The sequence below is a fragment of the Labrus bergylta genome, chromosome 1 (assembly GCF_963930695.1).
Source record: "Labrus bergylta chromosome 1, fLabBer1.1, whole genome shotgun sequence".
NCBI lineage: Eukaryota > Metazoa > Chordata > Actinopteri > Labriformes > Labridae > Labrus > Labrus bergylta.
This window is the reverse complement of record NC_089195.1, coordinates 27,576,096-27,596,785: the sequence shown is the minus strand read 5'-3', so window position 1 is coordinate 27,596,785 and position 20,690 is coordinate 27,576,096. Positions and strand designations below refer to the sequence as shown.

The 20,690-nt window shown below is 41.7% G+C and overlaps 1 protein-coding gene across 2 annotated transcripts in view; it reads right to left on the bottom strand.

The window, feature by feature from the left end:
• ndst3 (N-deacetylase/N-sulfotransferase (heparan glucosaminyl) 3) overlaps positions 1 to 20,690 on the bottom strand; it is a 46,767-nt gene that overhangs the window by 4,523 nt on the left and 21,554 nt on the right. For both annotated transcript variants that reach the window (XM_020647322.3, XM_020647323.3), the window contains exons 6-12: positions 16,082 to 16,210; positions 7,613 to 7,795; positions 6,433 to 6,529; positions 5,366 to 5,489; positions 4,642 to 4,816; positions 4,062 to 4,232; positions 2,769 to 2,878 (exon numbers count right to left, since the gene is read on the bottom strand). In XM_020647322.3, coding sequence (XP_020502978.1) covers positions 2,769 to 2,878; positions 4,062 to 4,232; positions 4,642 to 4,816; positions 5,366 to 5,489; positions 6,433 to 6,529; positions 7,613 to 7,795; positions 16,082 to 16,210 — 989 coding nt within the window. The remainder of the gene's footprint in view (positions 1 to 2,768; positions 2,879 to 4,061; positions 4,233 to 4,641; positions 4,817 to 5,365; positions 5,490 to 6,432; positions 6,530 to 7,612; positions 7,796 to 16,081; positions 16,211 to 20,690) is intronic.

The window sequence follows — 20,690 nt, the reverse complement described above, 5'->3', positions numbered from 1 at the left end:
ACAACCGCACCGCAACGCATCCTTATAATAAAAACCATGGCTACCAAAGACATAAAATAGCAATGAGATGAAATCTAATCACTTGGGGATGTACCTATGTGCATGGTTGGGTGTGTGTGCGTGGGTATTTCTCATCTTTCCCTTATTTATGGTGTGTTTTTTTTTTAATGAGGATCTTGTTCATAAGGGTAATGTGTACAGGTTGTTTGTGGTTTGTCATTGGTGTGCTTCTCTGTTATCATTTTTGTTTTAGTTTTGTTCGCATTGTAACGTAGCATATCGCACCGCACCGCATCCTTATGATTGGAAACATGGCTACCAAAGACATAAAATAGCAATGAGATTAAATCTAATCACCTTGGTTGGGAGCTTTTTTTTTGTGACTAAATGTGAAAAACACAAAGTTAATCGTTAAGTAAATCTGCTGCCTCATATTGGCCAAAGCAAAGCAGGTTAGTAAATATATGCACTTGTTCTTGTGTTCATGTAGAATAAATGAATACACTATGATTTATGCAGGGACGTAAAGTAAATAGGCTTTATTCAAATGTACATGTGCATGTTTATACGACACGCATTAGTATAACTGCTAATGCATAAAGAGCTGTTCATTTGTACAGCAATTTATCATTTTTACATTCTGTAATTTTCTATTTAATTATACAGTTCCGCACCTTGATCATGCAGCGCAGTTATACAGCTAAATAAGAGGTGAAAAGATATATTACTCTTTCCATCTATTTGGCAGTCAGAGTACAGTTTCTGATGTGAATGTGACTGAAGGACGCAAATATTGTTATTTATCTGCACGCATCACCGGTGGATAAAAGAGAAGAATCAGTTAAGTGGTTCTCCTTCACTTTTCCTCCGACAGGACAGGAGGGAGAAAGGAGAGAGGGGGGGATTAAATAAATAGGCTCCAGTGTTGAGGATCTGTCAGACGGCTGCCATGTCAAAAGACTGAGAGGGAGAAAAGAAAGATTAGGCTTTTGTGTGACTCTGTCTTCGCCCCAAAACACACGCACACACAAACCCACGCGCGCACACCTACACACCAACACAAACACGGCTTCGTTATTATTCTGTCAAAAGCATCTCTTTACGAATTATTTGTATGCATGTGAGCCCTGCGATTCAAGACAGAGGCACTCTCTGTCCCAATCGAAGCTATAAGTTCTCGTTGTCCCTGTCTGGAGATTTGAGGGCCTGCGAGCAGATTGCATTTTGATGAGTGGTGCTTGAAAAATAAACTCACTTGCAAAATATCTAATGGGGGACGAGTTGAAACAGAGGCGTATGCTAATTATCGTGACTTGTATTAATGCCCTTCTTATAAACTGAATATTCTGATGCTATATGTTGTCTGTATTAAAGAGTATGTTGTTGTTTTTCTGAAAAATACCTCAAATGTGCCGAACACAAAACTTCTTAATGTCATTTTCTGACTGAAAGTAATACGTTGAGTTCACACAAATTGCATTACTTATTTGTCTTTGCAGCTGACAGTTGTGTCTTCAGGCTTCTTTTGTGATTGACATTGTGCAGGAAACTAACCTTTTCCTGCTATTATTTATTCAGACAGCAGTAACACAGACAGGAAGGCAGTGTATGAGAGGCAGTGAAAGCTCTGTTAGGGTTTGATCCCAGGCAAGCAGTTTAGGGGGCTTGCACTTCGACACTTGGCGGATTTGTTTTTGTTTTGTTTGTTATTGTTGTCATGACTGGCTCAAAGGCCTTACTTAATAACACTTAATTAAGCATATCTTTTTTATGTCATTAGAGTCACTAGTGTAAGTGAGTAGGTGTGTGAAAAGTGTATTGTGCGTGTGTTGGACGGAGAAGAGAGAGACAAAGAAACCAAAAAAAGGCGCAGGAAGAAAGTTTCTCTGAGCAGACTAAGGTGGCAGCTTATAAAGTGACTGGATGACCATGCCCACCAATTACATGGACATGCAACACAAAAGAGAAGGCACGACCAAACAGGCAATCGCATTGTTGTTTTTTTTTTTTTTTTTTTAAATGAGGATTTAGTTGTTATTTAAAAAAAAAGATTAAAAAAAAAAAAGAACTAACATTGCATATTATACATGAAGTATTAATGTGTCCAGATGTGAATATTCCTTATGTTGGGAAGTAATACCTTAAGTCTCTGTGTCAATTAAATTATCAGAATCAGAATAAATCAGAATCAATATGGCTAACCGTGCCATTTTTTTGTGCAAGTAGAGCTACATCTCTCAACACTAATCTCCTTTAATGCTGTTTAAGTCCTTCCAATTTACTTTGCTCTTATATCTACCGATGTCTGCCGTGTCTTCGATACTTCATTGTGTAATATTTCATGTAAAATCAGTGCCAACACCCATCAAGTCTTCAGTCCTTTTTGTTCTCTCATCGTGTCTTGTTTGTCTTATATCTATATCCTCTTTGCTCTCTCTGGAGTGATCATGCTGTTTTTGTAAAGCTGGTGCTGTTAGGATGGATGGTTCAAAGAAAGCTCTGAACTGACCATCTGCTTTTGTCTGATCTTTGGTGCCAGGTGATGTCACTGCCTGTTTCAGAGGATGACACCACCTGGCACCAAAGACGAAGAGGAGATGACCACTTTAGTTCACCAGTAGATGTCAGGCTTCACATAGATTTAAGTTTGGTGACATGTTACAGCTGGAGCACGAAAACATCTTTTCTATTACAGCACATGCCAGGTGAACGGTGCCCTCACACTGCGGGACGCCAAAGACTGGAGAGAATAAAGAGGAGAGACTTACGTGAGGGCCTGGGAGTAGTTAAAGTGAGGAGTGACTCCCAGGAACTTCTGGACTTCATCCATCACTGCAGCAGGATCCGTTCTCAGTTGATGGCCGTCTATAATCATCACCTACACACAGACACAAAAAAATAGTTACACAAGGTAGGCACCGATAACTACTTAGATAATGTGCTAGCCGTTCACTCACAGCGGCCTCTTACATTGTGCTAAATGTGGAAAGCTCAAATGCTCCTACATGTGGTTGTGCAGTAATCCATGTTAACGGATCCCATAGCTGAGCATACCTGACAAATCGCTCTTACTTAATCACTTCTGATATGATTTGCAACTGAAACTGAAAAATGTGTGATTGAATAACAGGAAAAGGGGACATTTTGACACCTCATTCACTAAGGTAACAGCTAAATTACAACATTTTAGGCTACATTAGCAATCAGCCAATTCCTGGCTAACTGTCAGCTAACAGTAATTTACTAGGAATTTACACACCTTATCGTTGTGACGCTTTTAGAATAATGTTAGCGAGGAAGTGGTTCATTGCTAACGTTAGCTGTTGTCTAACAATATCTTTTGGGACATGAAATACGTTGTTAACCATGAAATATGGCCTGATGTCTGTCTGGATTTTAAAATAAAATGGACTAAGAAACATTTTTTTTTTATAATTTAACACATTTATACAATTCAGAAACCTGGAACGCAGCAGCTTGAAATTAGAACAGAGCAACTTTCTACCCCTAGTGTGACATTAGAGAAAAAATGGCCACTGAGAAAGCAGATACTGGGCTAAAGAATTGGGGCCTTCTTCTATCAATTGAACCTCGTATTTTGTTGTTGGTGGGGATAACATGCAGGAAAACAGCAACAGGTCAGATTTGATCCCGGGCCACCAGCTTGGAGAATCACACCCTCTGTACATTGGGCGTGTGCACTAACCACTGCACTACCAGCACCCCCCATTTGATCCTCTTAAATCAACGCTCTAATTCTGAAGTTCTTAAACATCAGACTCTGACAGAAGATATTATTTATCATTCCACCTTTATTGTTTCTTGATACTTATTCCTACCTAACGTGTACAAAGTGTGCATGTGTGAACACTACATTTAGATCAGTGAAAAACATTTTGTTACCACTCCAACAATAAACTCACAGGCCAATATTTACTTTAGAAGAGGAAGTTAAAGAACAAGTATCATCTTCCAAACCTGTGTAAGGCTTTAACATTACATACTGTATGAGGTGTGCATGTGTTTTGTCAAGTAGTGGAATATTCTGTGCATGTGCATACCTGGTTGGCAGGATAGTAAGTTAGCCACCTCTCCAGGTGTGTGGAGTAAAGACCCGGGATGAGGCAGCGGTTCTGGAGGGAGCGGAGCTCAGCTGGTGCGCCTGGTCTCGCGCTGATGACATCATAGAAGGTGAACTGTAGGGCTGCACGGTCCTCATGAGCTCTTTGATGCTAGAGAGGCAATCAGAAATAGAGCGCACTTTTAACGCAGTCTCTCATCCCATAACTTTTCATGAGAGGGTGTTTTCTTTGTAAATGAGACATGAGGCCCACACATATATCTCCATAACATTTAAGCCGGCACGTTGTTGACATTGACGTCTAATTAATGATAGAAAAATAAAGCACGTTATTCAAGACCTTGTGACATTTCCAGCATTAAAGCGTATGGATGAATCAGGCTAATTCATTTCACTGCAGACCGAAATCTGAGTGCTAAGACAATGTTGGATAAATAACTTGATTGCTTACAGAGTTCAGTATGTTGAGATAAAGCAAGCAGCTGCAGAGACTTTAAAACATTGCATGTACAGTCAGAGGCATCTAATATATTGTGTGTGTTTTTTTTGTGTGTATGCACCTGATACCAGCTGTAGGCCCTGTCAGAGGGGTTGATGAGCAGGGTGATGATCTTGGCCTTTGGCAGCAGGGCAGCAGCCCGCCGCGGGGAGTCCTCCGACGGAAAGTAGTTAGCGCTTTTCTCAAACAGGAAGTCAGTGCTAACATTAGAAGGCACGGGGAAAAACTCCATGTACCTGAGGCAACAGACACGCAGAAAATCGAGGATATAAATACACATGCATACACGCAAAGATACACGGCTTACTGCAAACCCTCAAGTGAAGTGTGTTTGCAGATTTTTTTCAGACACAAGTGACAAAGTCACCAAAGTTATTGTCAGTTAATCTGAGCAAAGGCAATGAGTTTGAAACAAAGTTGACAATGTATTTTTAAACAGTGTCTAATGAAGAATTTTCAGAGTTGAGTCTTTTCCCGATGACTTCAGAGATTGCACCAGCTGTGTTTCTGTCATCTACGTAACCCATTATGGGTCAATTTAGGCAGCCATATGTCTGTTGGCTCATGTTTGCAGTCGTAAAAGATCATTTTGACGACATTTTTTTTTTTTTGTAGTTTTAAACTGCTTAATGTAGCATTTAAGTCTACACAAAGACATTGCAGTCTGTTGTAATGAAAAAGGGTTGTTTGCAGTCTTTCATTTCACCTTAGCTTCTAGCTCATAAAAAAAGCAGAGGGGGAAATCAAGATGGCTGTGAGTGTGGGTCGGGTGTGTGTGCTCGCACCAGTCGATTCCTTTGTGGTAGTTATTGGTGTTGAAGAACTGGACCTCCTCATAAGTCTTGGGACTGGGGAAGTTACTGGAGATGGAGGAATGCATGAGCAGGAAGAGATAAAGTGCTGTCGTTCCTGGAAGAAAGGGCATAATTCATAACTGGCTCATTAATTCAGCCCAACAGAGTTGTGTGTGTGTGTGTGTGTGTGTGTGTGTGTGTGTGTGTGTGTGTGTGTGTGTGTGTGTGTGTGCATGTGTGTGTGTGTGTACTTGATCAGTATGTGCAAGAGCTGTCATCCACTGATCCATACTGGATGATTTTTCCCTTTATGAGATTTATATCTTGCTGAGTTCACACTATATGTGTGCACGTGTCTGCAAAGATCACAGGCCTCACCATCAAGTGATTCAAGACCATTTGACACCAATCAGCAGTGGGGCTCCGGTTGTGCCCTCTGTCTCACCCTCAGCGGCTCTTTCGTGCCCCGTTCCCCTCACACTGACTCCCACACATCATGTTACAACCTCTTCGACTCCCTTTTTTCCGATTTGCCTTCTAAGATCTCTGACATGTGAGACATTTCAGACATGTTAAAATGACATTTTAATGAACCGCTGCTGTTGTTGGTCTGCTAAAGCTGCTATAGTGATCCCTCCTCCCATTTCACAAACAGTCACCTGGTTAATTAGCATCATTTCAGAACCTCTTCACCTCTCATACTAAACAACAGCAATTAGAATTTCAGCCCAAAAAAAAAAAATGGAACCAAAAAGCATTTATATAGATTTTTAATAATGTCCTCCTCTTTTTGCCTCTTTGACGGAGACAAAGTAGAGTTAAAAAAAAAGGGAGAGGGTAGTGGCCCAGTACTGTATCTCTATGCATCTAAAGCAGAGATATGTGGGTGGAAGAAAAGAGGTAAGAACCTCTGCTTTGTCTTCCTCTGACAGGACCAAAGGAGCAGGGGGGATTAAATGAATGGGGCTGTGATGCTGTGGATTCAAACAACCGGGCACACAGACGGAGGCTCTTTTGTTCCATGTGCAAGTCTCAATGTGTGTTTGTGTGTGGCTCACCTGTTTTCTGTGGGCCTATGACCATAAACTTGGGTAGCCTGTCACATGTTTTCTCTTTAGACCAGATGTCTTTGTGCCGTTTGTCATCACAGGGGTTCTGCAGAGGCAAAGAAAAAAGGATTAGCTGGTTAAAGGGATTGCGTACGGATAATACAGGCAGGAACATACATGCCCATACATCCAGGGGGATTTACAAACCAACACGTAATGAAGATTATCTTATTGTTTCATGCGTAACACTATGACGATCGCACATGAGAAGACAAGACACCACAAAAAAGATAATCTAATGATGCATATTTATTTCAATAAAGACAATTAAAAAAAAAGTCTAAGAAGGAAATAGGTTATGACCCCCTTTTTTTGACAACAAATTTCAGAAATCCCTTAGAAAAAAATTGCAAATATAAATGATATAATGGGGGGGGGGGGGACAAAGCCTCTTGGTTTACAAGTGAAGCAAACACAAAACATCTGTTTGTTTTTTTTCTAAAGGCCTACAGAGGGCAAACACACAGGATGTACATATAGGGGTTTGGATTGCATAGAACAAGTTGAGAAAATGACCCTACTTCTCAATTTGTTGTCTATCTCTGGACATTTTTCTAAATGATTAAATTGTCTCCATTGCTTTGCGTTTTCAAATCTTATTTAATACAGATGATATTAATGTAATAAATGATGATCTCATTGAGGGGAAAATAGGAAATAAAGCAAGTTATTCTTCAGAGTAGGGCTTCAACCAGGAGAGAGACATCCTGTCATCCAAGTGTGGTCACTTCTGGCTCCAAAAAGGAAAAAGATGTCCAATGTAAAAAAACTGATGAACTCGAGGCTCCAATACATTCCTTTTCTAAAACAATGGGTGACGTCAAGAAGGCTGCATCCCTTCTTTTTATAATGCATCTAGTAAATACTTCTTCAGTAGACTAGCAATAGACAATAGCAGTAGACAGCAATGCGCAAAATGAACTCATTAAATTATCCCACTTTGTACAGTACAGAAGACAATGGGACCCACTTAGCTCATACAATCTGTTTTTTTTTCTTCTGCTGAATAGTTTTCAATCCACATAATAAGACTATCTTAATGCGCAGAAATGCAGCAGCAGATGCACAGACAGACAAGTGAAGAAACACACAAGCCAACACAGGTGGGCAAACGCCTATGCATACACACCTGCCAGAGTGGGTTCCTTTGTTCGGGAAACAGCTGGAAGTACTTGTGTGCGAGCTGCAGGGGCGGGAGCGTGTGGAGTCTCAGGTTTGTCCACGAGCGGAGAAAGGAGGCCAGGTTTACGAACGTGTACAGACCCAGCCGATCATTGCCATAGTTAGACAGGTGGGTCATGAAAATACTGATCTAGAGTGGAGAAAACGGAGACAGAGCAGAAAATGGAGAGGGGAAAATGAACTTTTTTTTTGTTTGTTTTGTGCACAATTGAGATGAAGTCAAAATCTAATTTCCCAAGTTCCAATGTGTGTGTGTGTGTGGGGAAAAAAAAAAAAAACGGAGGCAGAGCAGAAAATCTAATTACTCGAGTTGTAGCTGCAGTTGGAAAAGCACACAGATTATTTTTCAGTGTGTGATGGTTTTTAAGTCACTTACAGAGCAGCCGTCCACCGAGTATCAATATTTGCTATCGCTTTGCAAAGTGACACACTCACTTTTCTTACGCAAGAATATGAATTAACTTTCAACGCCCAAAAAAAACAAAAAAAAACAGTTTCAAGTACAGAGAGGAGGACAGATAAACTGGAGCGGACGCATTCAGCAACTCCTGATAGATAAAGAAGCTGTGGAGGCAGCACAATACTCCTCACACATAGCCACCGAATGATGGGCGAGATGCAGCTAAACACAAGGGAGAGTGTTTTGGGAGTGTGTCGGGTGTTTGTTCATGATGGTTAATGTGTGAGAGGGAGAAGGAAAGACTCAGGGGGGGGAGTGAAGGAGCGATAGTGTGTTGGTCCGGGCTATCTGTCCACGCCTCGGTGCTTTTATAGGCTGATCAAAGAGACAAGCTAAGATAGCTGCTACACACACACACACTCGTCTTTTGTGATTTGGAAGGGAAGTTGGGAATGGGAAGAGGATAAAACGGTAACATCAGCCATTAAGATATGAATTATTTGGTGAATGTGAGTGTGTGTGTGTGTGTGTGTGTGTGTGTGTGTGTGTGTGTGTGTGTGTGTGTGTGTGTGTGTGTGTGTGTGCATGCATGATTACTGTGTGTCAGTAAACTTGGCCTATGAGAGTGAACACACACATGCACAAACGCACACAAGCGTGCACAGTGAATTTCCTGGTGACAGAGGGCTGTCGGTGCTCCGCTCTAATGCTGAAGGTTCCCGTAGATACAAAGCGACACAATGTCGGGGCTTGATGGATCAGCGTCCGGTCGACCTGGAAAGCTGTTCAGAATATTGATGTGAGGATCATGCGTGTGTGCGTGTGTGTGTGTGAGTATGAGAGAGAGAGACACTGTGGGAGGGAGAACGAGGAAGCAGACGTGTGTGGCTCCTTGTGTGTGTCTGTGTGACAAAGAGCACGACAGGGAAAGAAAAGAGAGCAGCAAGGGTATGCATGTCAGAGTCATTTTTTATGTGCCTGTGTGCGTCTGCGTAATTGTTTGTGCCAGTGCAATTGTGTGCATCTGCCACCGCCTTCTTATCACGCGCTCACTCTAAGTAAACCAGCAGTGTGCCCTCCAGCCTCGCCTGCTTTATATCAATCTGGCTGATGTCAGAGCAGCAATGTGGAACCACTGTCAAGGCTTCACCAAGCGCTCAAAGCGGGGAAACAACAGCAGCGAGAGCCAGGAAGAAATGTATGTGTCCTCTAAATTGTAATGTCAAAAAACCCAAAACATCCCTCTTTGAAGCATGAATGCAGAGCTTACTCTTGGAGGACGTGTAAAATTAATTTGACAGTGTTTCACTGGAAACATCTTTTCACATTCAAGACTGAGGGGGAACGTTTCCCAAAGCATGCTGCAGCAGTTTAGTGGAGGAAAAGTGAGGGCAGGATAGGCTTACTATAAAATGAAAAGGTTTAGGACTCATGTATAGTGAATTCAGACTAATCTTACCTGAGTAAATAAACCGTTTAGAAGTCTCCCACCACCCTCATTCTGTGTTGTTTCACGCTTTTTTGAAAGCAGGCAAGGTGATCAAAAAGTGATTTATGTTCCCTTCAAACCTCTCAATAACCTATGATGTGTGACTCAGGCTGTGAGGGGATGTGGTGTACTATATATACTCATGTGTGACTGTGTGTATGTGTGGTGTATGTGCATGACAGACAAGAGGAGGGTGGAGGAAGGGAGAGAGTGAAAGAGAGAATATGAGTGTTATTGAACATGGAAACATTCATTATGGAGCTTAAGCACTTGCTGCTAGATTAAACAAAGAAGGGGGGGTGGTGGTGAGAGAAGATGATTTGTGTTTGTAATTGGAGGACTGCGGAAAAAGCGAGAGAGAGAGAGAGAAAAAAGAACAGAGAGCGGGGTAACGAAGGGAAAGACAATGAGAGTAACCTTGGCAGGTGAGTCTGAATAAAAAAAACAATAACAAAAAAATAAAAGGCACTTGAGAGAGTGTTAATCTCCAGATGCAGTGCTAGTCCTTAACTCCTTTTCAGTGGAGGAACTCACAGTGGCTAAGAATTCAATTAACTGAACCGTAGAAAAAAAAAAAACCCTTTTCTCTGCATCTAGTGCCACGTCTCATTTCCTGAATTTTGAATTGCTTCGAGTCCCCCCTTTTGTGGCTTTAATAAAAAATACCGCGCTAATAATTTAACACCAGAATTGGGCTTAAATCATACTCAGTACTCGGCTGGGAGAGAGAAGTGTAAAAGAGAAATAAAAGACCCCAACCCTGCAGCGTCCCTCTTTTAATCTTTGGTCCCTTGTCTTCTCTCCTCATTGCTCCTACACAGCTTAATTTTCCTCCCTCTTCTCTCATCCTTTTAACATTTTGCTCTCACTCTTTCGTGTGCTCCAAAAAGTCACTTTTTTTTTTTCTCTCATGCTGACCTAGATGCTCTGATGAAGCTCATGATGTGATGTTCTTCAAAACCCCACGCACACATGAATACGTAGGGGCAAAAAAAAAAAAAAAAAAGCATGCACAAATGCCATGTCTCGGAGGATTAAGAGAGCCACTGGTCATGTATTTGAGTTTGTGACATGGTCCAATCCTCTCTGACATGATTGCAATTTTGGAGAAAATGACTTGTTTCACCGGCCTTTCTGTCTATCTGTATCTATGTAGCCTTTAGCCTCCCGCTGTCCGTTCTCTCACCCCCTGTCCATCTCTGCCGCTCTCTCTCCTCCTGTTACAGCCTATTTCCCATTACAGACCACTTAGTTCCACATACATTTCTCCTTGATTGAACTGTTATTGCTACTGAAAAGAGGCCTGCACATTCCTCCTCCTCCTCCTCCCGCTCCTTTCTCCCCTCTCCTTCACCACCATCATCATCGTCGTCCTCCTCTTTCCTCTTCATTCTCCTGCACTGTCTCTGCCCCCTTCTTTCTCATCAGGGGATAATTGAAAGTTGAACGTCAATACAGCAAATGATTTTCAATTCAATTTATTCTGCCTGCTCCAGTCAACATCGTCTGGCCCTTTCCATTCTGCCAGTCTTTCAGTGCTTTACTCTCATCTTTGTAATTTCTCCTTCTGTTTGGATTGCAGCTTATTGTGTGTGTGTGTGTGTGTGTGTGTGTGTGTGTGTGTGTGTGTGAAAGAGAGAGAGAGACAGAGAGAGAGATAGCCTGTATGTGTTGATGAGCTGTCAAAGCCTTCAGTAGCAATCAGCACGACTCCAGAGAAAGAAAAGAAAGGAGTGGAAATGAGAAACAAAAAGAAGCGTGGAGCGGTTCACTTGCGTGGGCAAAGTCAACAGTAACAGGTTGAATATAAGAAATGAAAAAAGGTACAAAAAAAAAAGAAGAAAAGAGGGAGGGAAGCAAGAGAGAAGGCCAGCAGAGCTCTAGACAGGAGGGGAAAGGTGGGGGTTTTGGAGGAGAAGGGGGGAGCAGTGGGTGAAGAAAAAAAAAAAAAGGGCTGGAGAGGGGAGGAAGATTGTGCTGATATTTGGTGTTTGGCTAATAAGCTTAGTGGCAGAGCTAAGCGCTAAATGTCAGGCCTGATATATGTCTACAGCTCTGCTTATGTCAGCTCGACACACATTTAAACAAAACGTACACATGCGCGCGGACGCAGATGCTGGGGTGCTGACACATGAACACACGCACTGGTGTGTGTCTGTGTGTGTGTGTGTGTGTGTTTGTGTGCACACGCCTGTATGTGCATCGCTTCCTCTCTGTATGTGTCTGGATTCTCAAGTGACACAAGATGCCGTGACCTGAAAATTAAATCTCAATCTGTCTGCCACCTTCTCACCCCGCTCCTCCTGTTTGTCCCCCTCCCCCCCCCCCCCTCTCTCTCTCTCTCTCTCTTCTCCTTTTTCTATCTCTCCCCCCTTTTTTTCTCTCTCACCACCTCCTTGGCCATTTATTGGGGAATGACTTGTGCCCTATTGGCTGTTTGCAGAGTCGAGGTCGTCAAATCGATTGCAGAGCTTATGCGAGACGGGGAGTTCGATGATCGCTGATGCAGGCCAGAATGATGCAAAAGTATCCAAACGCACGTAGACACATGCACATGCACATGCACACACATACAGTACATGTATATCTGCGCGTACACACACACACACACACACACACAATGATTTGGTCAGTGGTTAATTGTCACCACGGGCCAAATGTGATTAAAAGTCATTGAATGGGAAGTTACAATGTTACCGACGTGCAGATGAGCAAACAATAGGAAACTCCCGCGGGACCAAAGCAGTGAGCTACAAAACAGTATTGATTACGCACACAGAGTGCACACTCTAATGAAGGCGTTTGCAATCTGCAAATAGAAACATATCAGAGAGAAGTTAAAATAAAGCATCAGCCTACATGTGAGTGTGTGGATGTACAGTGCATCGGCGTGGATAGCTCTCATTTCGTGCTTTCATGTTTAATGGGTCTCTTCATTAAGAGATAAAACAAGAGGAGGGTTTCATCTCTTGTTCAGCTGATGACGAAAGGGAGGCGTCGAGAGAGAAGGACAAAAGCGTGTGAAAACAGGGGAGAAAATGTCATTAGCCAGAGAAACTGTGTGTGTGTGTGTGTGTGTGTGTGTGTGTGTGTGTGTGTGTCTGTGTAAGAGAGACACAGAGAGGGACAGTAAGTATGCAGCGGTATCCCTTGTGGTTTGTGAGCTCATGCTGAGATGACATCACTGAAGATGAGAGCAAAACTCTTGTAAGGTCCTTTGTCATATGAGCTCATACAGTATAAACTCACATTCACACACATGCAGGCCATGAAACATGTTCCTGGCTCTAATAGTCCCCATGGAAACACACAACTTTGACACAGTCAATACACTAATGACATTAGCCCTTTTCAGACTCTTCTTTTTTTCTCACAAAAGGGCCGTAAATAAGCTCAGCCGTCTTCATATTGATTCCGCGAATCGTAATATTGGTGTCAATTCACATAGGGTTTCGGTGTTGCAGAAGCACGGCACAGCGTGGAGCTCCACATACACACACACACAGTCAGACATGCACGCACACACAGCGCTGTGCTCCCCCTGCTGGCTCCGCTCAAACCGTCTCTGCAATTCTACAATTCACTTAGCAGACACTTTTAACTAAAGCGACGTCCATTAGAGAGTAAGAACAACACAAGGAAGGATCTAGAAAAGAGGAAACAATGTCAGTAAGAGCAAACGATCAGCTTTGAGTCCGATTGGACACACAGGTGCTGACGGGCATTGCACAGAGGCAAAGCACAACATTAACGGCAGTTCTTGAGAGCTCTAATCAGTATAGAAATTATCATAAAATTCGCCGTTATCAACAAAACCATCTTCATTACCATCATCATCATCAATAAAGAGCTGGGTCTTTAGCTTTTTCTTAAAGGTGCAGGGGGACTCTGCAGATCGAATGGAGTTTGGTAGTTTGTTCTCTCCTCTGTTACTACCTCCAAAGACGCTACAGAGGGGGGATCACTTTAAGCCCCCATTAAGCCTCAGTGACAATCCGATTGAAGGCAAAACGTCACAGGGGCGTAAAAAAAAAAAACACAGCTTGAAACAGCAGTCTGATTAGAGCTGATGTTCTAGGCGGAAATTGGTTGACATTATTTTTGATGGAGAATGGGAGAGACGCTACCTTCTCTTTTTAATTGTTGTGGTAGTTTCTGAAATGAAAACAGATTGCTTTGACTCAACAAAGTCTAGAAACTGTGGTATTAGGTTATGTATTTAGAATATGAAGAACTCTTTGAAATTAATCAACAAGCTGTTTTGTTTGCTTATCTTCCTTTAACCCTTTATCTCATCTCATCAAGGTATGATTAAAAGCAACATCAAACCTTTAATCATAATAGCGTCATTCTCAGATTCATTATTAGATCATCATCAACCATGTGTTTCTGCACCTTCGAGGGATCCTCAGAGGCTGTGTCATGATGACTGAAAGGTGTCAGAATTCCTTCATAAATTAATAGACATTTTCAACAGCAGTCAAACTCACAGATTGAGCTTGATTAATTAATTCATGCTCATGTTCACATACAGTCAGAGTGTGTGTTCATATAATTACAAACAGTCCTGAAGGACATGTAGCAGAGGGAGAACAAAAGTGTCAGGGTTCCCTCTTTGGAGAATTTAAGGAGTATTGTGACTGTTTAGTAAATGAAGCCTTTGGACAATCCTCTATTGGACTATAGGTGTCTTGAGATTATGATGCAGGTAGCACCTAGTCTATGAAGGCACTCCTGGCTTCTTATCAGGTGGTCTTAGGTCGAGAAAGACCTCCTGCGACCACCTTGTGCTTCTTTTGGACCGGTTTAAAGGGGCCGTGTCAATAATAGTTAATGGACTGCCATGAAGACTTGATGTCATTTTTAACCTCAATCTCTCTAAATCTCCTTTACAAATATAATAAAATGGTTAAAGTAACAGCTATAGTGCCCTATTTGAATTTAAAACCTTGGCATTTCCTTTTTACAAGGCACTCGAGGAAGTCTTCACCTCAGTTATCTCCGACCTTGAGCTCGAATTTAGTACTACTGCCATTCTGCCACATTGCGCGTGTTTGTTCAGCCATGTTGACTTGTGCTGCCTGCTTACAATGTTCACGAAAAGGTCACATAAGCATTAGCTGTTATCAGAATTCATCCAATGGAGCATGTTCAAGCAGCTATGTGGAGGAACTTTATGGGCACAGGTAACAATTTGACAGGGACAATTTCCTCACTGATTCCTTGTACTCATACAAATCTGTGCCACTTATTGGAAGATACAGGAAATGACCCGCATTCGACCACAGTCATATTCTCTCTGTTTACCTCATTACGCTCATGCAAACCACAAATCTATCTTTTCTTAGAAAACAGTTGTACCATCTACATCTGAGAGAATTCGGGATTTCTCTTCTTTTTAACTGATACAAATTAGTTATTAATTCAGTTGAGAAACATGCTTCCCAGTACATCTATGCATATTACATGCGTTACTATAATTTAAAAGCAGTCAAAACTGTGTGTTACATGGAAGACACAGGGCTTCACAGAGACAGAATAAAGGGGGAAAAAAATCAGAACAAATGAAACAATAAGAATGAGAGACAAGAAAGAAAGAATGAAAGAAAATAAAAGAGAGGGACATGTCAGGGGAAACAGAAGAATTCAATAAAAAATAGAAGAATAAGAAAGACTAACAAAAAGAGAGAGACAGAGACAAAGTGGTGCAGGGAGAAGAAAGGGCTAGATTGCGTTGTGCGAAGCTGTGCTCCACTCTATGATGTTCCCTGAGTTCTGACAGCTCCTCTAGTTCTGCACTCCTCCACCTGACACTTCAATACAGCCGACTGCTGGTCTGTGAGCATTTTGGTGCGAGTCTGTGCATGTTCACGTGTGTGGTTTTTTGACTTGGAAAGACATCGTTTGGGAATATTTCCTTGGAATTTTTTTTTTTGTGCCTATACCTCTGAACGCGTGTGTGCACGTGCTCACTTGGATGTGCATCTGAACTGCCACCAAAACCTAATTCTGTTCCTTAATTCAAAGCAGAATCGAGTTGAGCTGACACACACAGCAGGGGTAAGCGAAAGAGGGAGGAGGGTAGTTTGAGTGTGTGTGTGTGTGCGTGCATGTGTTTGTGTGTGACAGCAAACCCCCTGTGGTGAGACCTAATTTAAAGTGGGGAGATGAACACAGCTACACGGTGAGAAGCAGCCCCAGACAGGAAAAGAGACAAACACACGGGCGCGTGCACATACACACACACACGCACACACACACACAAAAACACACACAAAGCAAAGAAAATAAAAAAGAATGAACCAGACGTGAAGGAAGTTACCTTTACACAGAGAGAAGGAAACCAAGTTGGTGCCTCTTTAGGCACAAAAATCAGAAGAGAAAGTAACAGTTCTCCATATTTCTTCTTCTACTTTACATATGAGCCTGTGTAGGTGTGTGTAGGTGTGTGTGTGTGTGTGTGTGTGTGTGTGTGTGTGTGTGTGTGTGTGTGTGTGTGTGTGTGTGTGTGTGTTTCTCTGACTCACTGGGTTGAGTAGCACAGTGAGAAACAGCTCTCCCCCACGGATGCTTTTGTCCAGCTCTTTAGGTCCACCGGGGTATTCCTTATAGTAGATGGTGTGAGTAAACAAGCCACACGTCTGGCGAGGCAGCACCTACACAAACACACACGCACACACACACACACACACACACACACACATATACACACACACAAAAACAGGAGTAGTTAATAGCCTTCAGATCTTTAGTTTACACAGTAGGTGAAAATTCAAACATAGTGTATGTATACAGCCAGGCTCAAAAAAGTAGGCAACAAAAGTTTGACCAGCTGCTTCACATTTTTACAACACTGGGTTTAGCCAAGTAGCAACCTCTTGTGTTAGAAACTTAAGACAATGCAGAAAGGTATACATCTGCAGTTCCTTGACAGTCCAGTAGGCCAGTTGCAATAACCAAGGAATTCCTATTAGGTACCATGTTAATATGCCCATTTTACAGCTGGGCTGTAAACATTCCCAAAGACCTTCTAATACACTTTGATGTGTAAAAACTTGAACTTGTATCACAGTGATACAGTAAGTTGGGATTAAACAGGAAACCAGAACAGTCAGTGCTAGTCACCTGCCTACTTCAAGGCCAAAGAAGAAAAACCCCAAGTACAAAGACAACTCAAATAACAAAAAAAAAAATGATTAAGGATGAAGCTGGCAGCATTCAAAATGAAGACTGTCAGCTGAAATGTACAGACACACTGCAGTTTTTGAATATTAGAAGTAGACAGCAGAGCGGGTCAGAGATACTCTGATGTATTGTGTCATCCAGCATATGGTACAGGTATCTGTTGCAGATGTTTTAAGTCATACTCTCACAGAGTGTTATAGGTTTTTAATTTTCCAACTGGCTGCGCGGTGGTGCAGTGGTTAGCGGTTGGGGAATCCCAGCTTTGGAATCGGCTCCAGCCCCCAGCGACCCCGAATGGGAAAGGCGGTATAGATGGATGACTTGGCATAAAGGGCAAAGTCAAGCAATGATTGACATAATGGTGGAATCATTCTATTTCAGTTTCATTAAGTTCCTGGATAAACATAAACAAAATATTTGTAAAGTCCCTTTCCCAGATGCACTTAAATAATATTTCAGGACGACCTGCCCCGGACATTTTCCAGAGTTGCCCTTTTACACATGTTCCTCACAATGGGGGTTTTTTTTGCGAGGGTGTTTGTAACATATTCAAGATGGCTTAGTAAGCAACAGAAATATTACTGGAAGGGAAAAGTTTAGATAAAGTTGCAGTGAAACGTGTCCTTTAACATTCAAGCAGCCCACCAGAAAAAAAATGTGGGACATTTTCAGGAATGAAGTGCATATGTGAAAAGGGCTTTGGAGTGAAATTTGGAGATTTCAAAGAATACTGCTCTCCCGGCGTGATAACTCCTCCACAGCTGCTGAGACCTTATTTTCATTCAGGTGCATAACATCAGACATCGATTTACACTAGTGAAGTTAAGTCTTTCTAGGGCAATGTTTGATTTTTTTTACTCCTCACCTACACCTGTTTGGTATTTTGGTGACTTGCTGTTTACCGGAGCGGGAGGAGATGAAAATGGATTACTTTTAATCCCGCCTCAAGCAGTTGGGCCTAGCACCTTTGGCCATGAAGATACCAAAAGAACACCACCATCCACGCCCTGTGTGGGATACACACTATGTGCATGCACTGATGAAAGCAAAGTCAATTTCACAGATACTCTGTGGCCTCTACTGAGTCTAACAAAGTTAAGGTTGGAGTAACTCATCTGTGTTATTTATCAAAGAGACTAAGCTTAAGAGTCAAACAGTCTTTTGGATGATGTAATATAAAAATGAATGCATGCTGTAAAGAACCAAAAGCAATAAAAAGCATTGAAGACTAAGACAGCATTGGGTCTATTGTTGAACAGCTGATGAATTAATCGCCTTTTTATGAGGTCATTAAATGAATTAAATGAGGAAAGGACGAGCGGAGAAGAAGATGGTCTTTATTGGGAACTCCTTGTGGAGCACTTCTCAGTGTGAAATAGAGAGTAAAGGCTGGAAGCGCGGATATTGGTTTATCTATAAAACACTGCAGAGTCGTTCACACTCACATACACAAACACACACAAACACACACACACATACACACACACACACACACACACAGAAAGAGAGAGAGAGAGAGGGAAGGCCACCGAAGCCACAGACACTCAGCACTATTTCACCAAACCAATTATCCACAGAGCTATAGCTCAAACTGATATAGTACATTTTAAAAAGAAGTACACACACACACACACACACAAACACACACACACACACACACACACACAAACAAACACACACACGTGTCTCACACCCTAACACACACATACAGCCCAGTCCCATATCTCAGTCTGATTTGTTTTGATACTGTGGGTTCAGTGGGTGGCTCTCAATCTGCTGACAGAGACACACAAACACCAATTTTAGAGCCTTAAGACAACTTCCTGTCCTCCTGAGAACAAACAAAGATGAAGAAGGAAAAGAAGAGGAGAGAGAGAGATTAAAAGACAGACATCGCAAGAAGGAAAGCAAAAGGTAAAGGAAAATGGGACGGTTGCAAAGAAAGTCATAGAGAAACTTGAGGAGCTCAGGAGTCAGGAGGCGAGAGATAACTTATCAGAATGTGAAAGCTCACCTGCTTCATCGTGTCATTAATCCTGTTCATGTACTTATACACAGCCGCACACAAACCACTGACAAAAAAACGTTATCCGTCTTTATTTCATGAGTTGTGTTCTGATGATGGCATCATTGTTTGTATAACTCTACAACTAACCACCAACCGAAAACTCCTTATAGGAGCTTTAATATAATAAGTGATGGCTACTGATAAATGTTTGAGGATATTTTTCATTTTTTTTCAAGGGAATTTGGCAAAGCAATGACACCTCAAAGTCACTGTTAAGCTTTCTATCACTTCATATGGCTTTCATCGGCAGCTGGTGCTGATTTCAGATGTTCAAATTCTGTGTTTTTAACTGAGTACTTTAAAGACTTTAGGTTAGGAAGTTACGTTTTAAAGTTCAAATATCATGTCAATCCAAGATCGATTAAGTAGGTATTGTGAAACTGAGTCGGAAATGGGGAAGAGAGAGTGGGGGACAACATGTGGGAAAGGAGCCACAGGTCGGATCTTCAAGGTTGATAGCCTCCCTACAAGATGCCTGCGCACTAACCGCTAGACTACCAGAGCCCCGATATTGCATTTTTTAAAAATCTGCTGTCATCTGTTTATGAGGAGGAGGAAAACAACTTTGAACTTGAAAATAAGTGCTCAGAAGAAAAAAAAAATGTGGACACGCAGTACTTCATGAAAACTCAACATCCTCCATGTGCACATCAGGTTCTTGTTCAGGAATAGTTCATAAGTAAGACCGTTGTTTCTAAAATTTAAGAATAAAAATTGATCAGCAGGGTGTGTCGTCAACATTCATGATTTTTGAGATTGGTGAGCTAAACGTAGCATTTACTGCTTAGCTCTGAGATATTTCTAATTCATACAAATGAGATGCGACCATTCTTTTCATTACAAGATCAGTGTCAACTCTTCCATCAACTTAAAGTGATAAGAATGATTATAATGATTAAGTAGAGGGACAAGAGGCCCTGTCATACAAACTGTACACTGTACTCCTGAACGTACACACACACCACATGGGGTGAATGTGAGAATGCAAACGTGCAAAACCATTGACCAGGACAAAACTTATTAAAAAAAAAAAAAAAACTTTAATGAAACTCTCAAGTTCTTTATCTCAAACAAATGTAACTTTCAACATCTACTGTAGCACAAAACTAAAAGTTTCTGCGAGCCAATAACAAATATTTATTAGAGGAAGTTTACGCCTATTTGAAGGACAGTGATGACAAAGTTAGACAAACAATGTTCAGCAAACATCTGCAACCCTCACTGCTGTCAATAGGAAGATGGAGAGTTTTATTTTAATTAAATTACAGCCTCCACTCCCTCGCCATCTTTTGTTCCAAAAAAGACAAAGAGGAAAACTTTTTTTTTTTGTGTTATTTCTGCCAATTGTTCTTTGTTGTTTCTTCTGTTCTCGGCCTTTCTTTATGATGTATCCAGTCTCTCATGTGTGTTTTTTTTGTTCAGTAGCTTGTTATTTACTTTAGTGATTCACTCATGACTTCAATCCCTCACTATTGATAATGTATAATAACACATTATAACCTGTCAAGCTGTCAGCTTGTTATTGTACTGCATGGAAGTGGAATTAAGTGGCTGTCTTTTATGACGCTGTGACAGAATGTCAAGAAATAAAAGCAGACTCGTGGGACTGATTAGGAAATTGACAGAGCTGTCTGCTCAAATTGTTTGCTCAGGATCCAAATAGGGCAGAACAACATGGACTGGTAATTTCGATGTCAGATGTGATTGGTTCTTTTGTCAATACGGGAGCAGTTGTGGGACACTGACAAAGAGCATGACTGACAAGTGAATGAAGAGGAGGAGGAGGAGATGGAGGAGGAGATGGAGGAGGGACATGGGGGGGGGGGGGCGGGGGGACAACTTACTTATAGGTGAAATGGGGGACAAGAGTCTTATTGTATTGC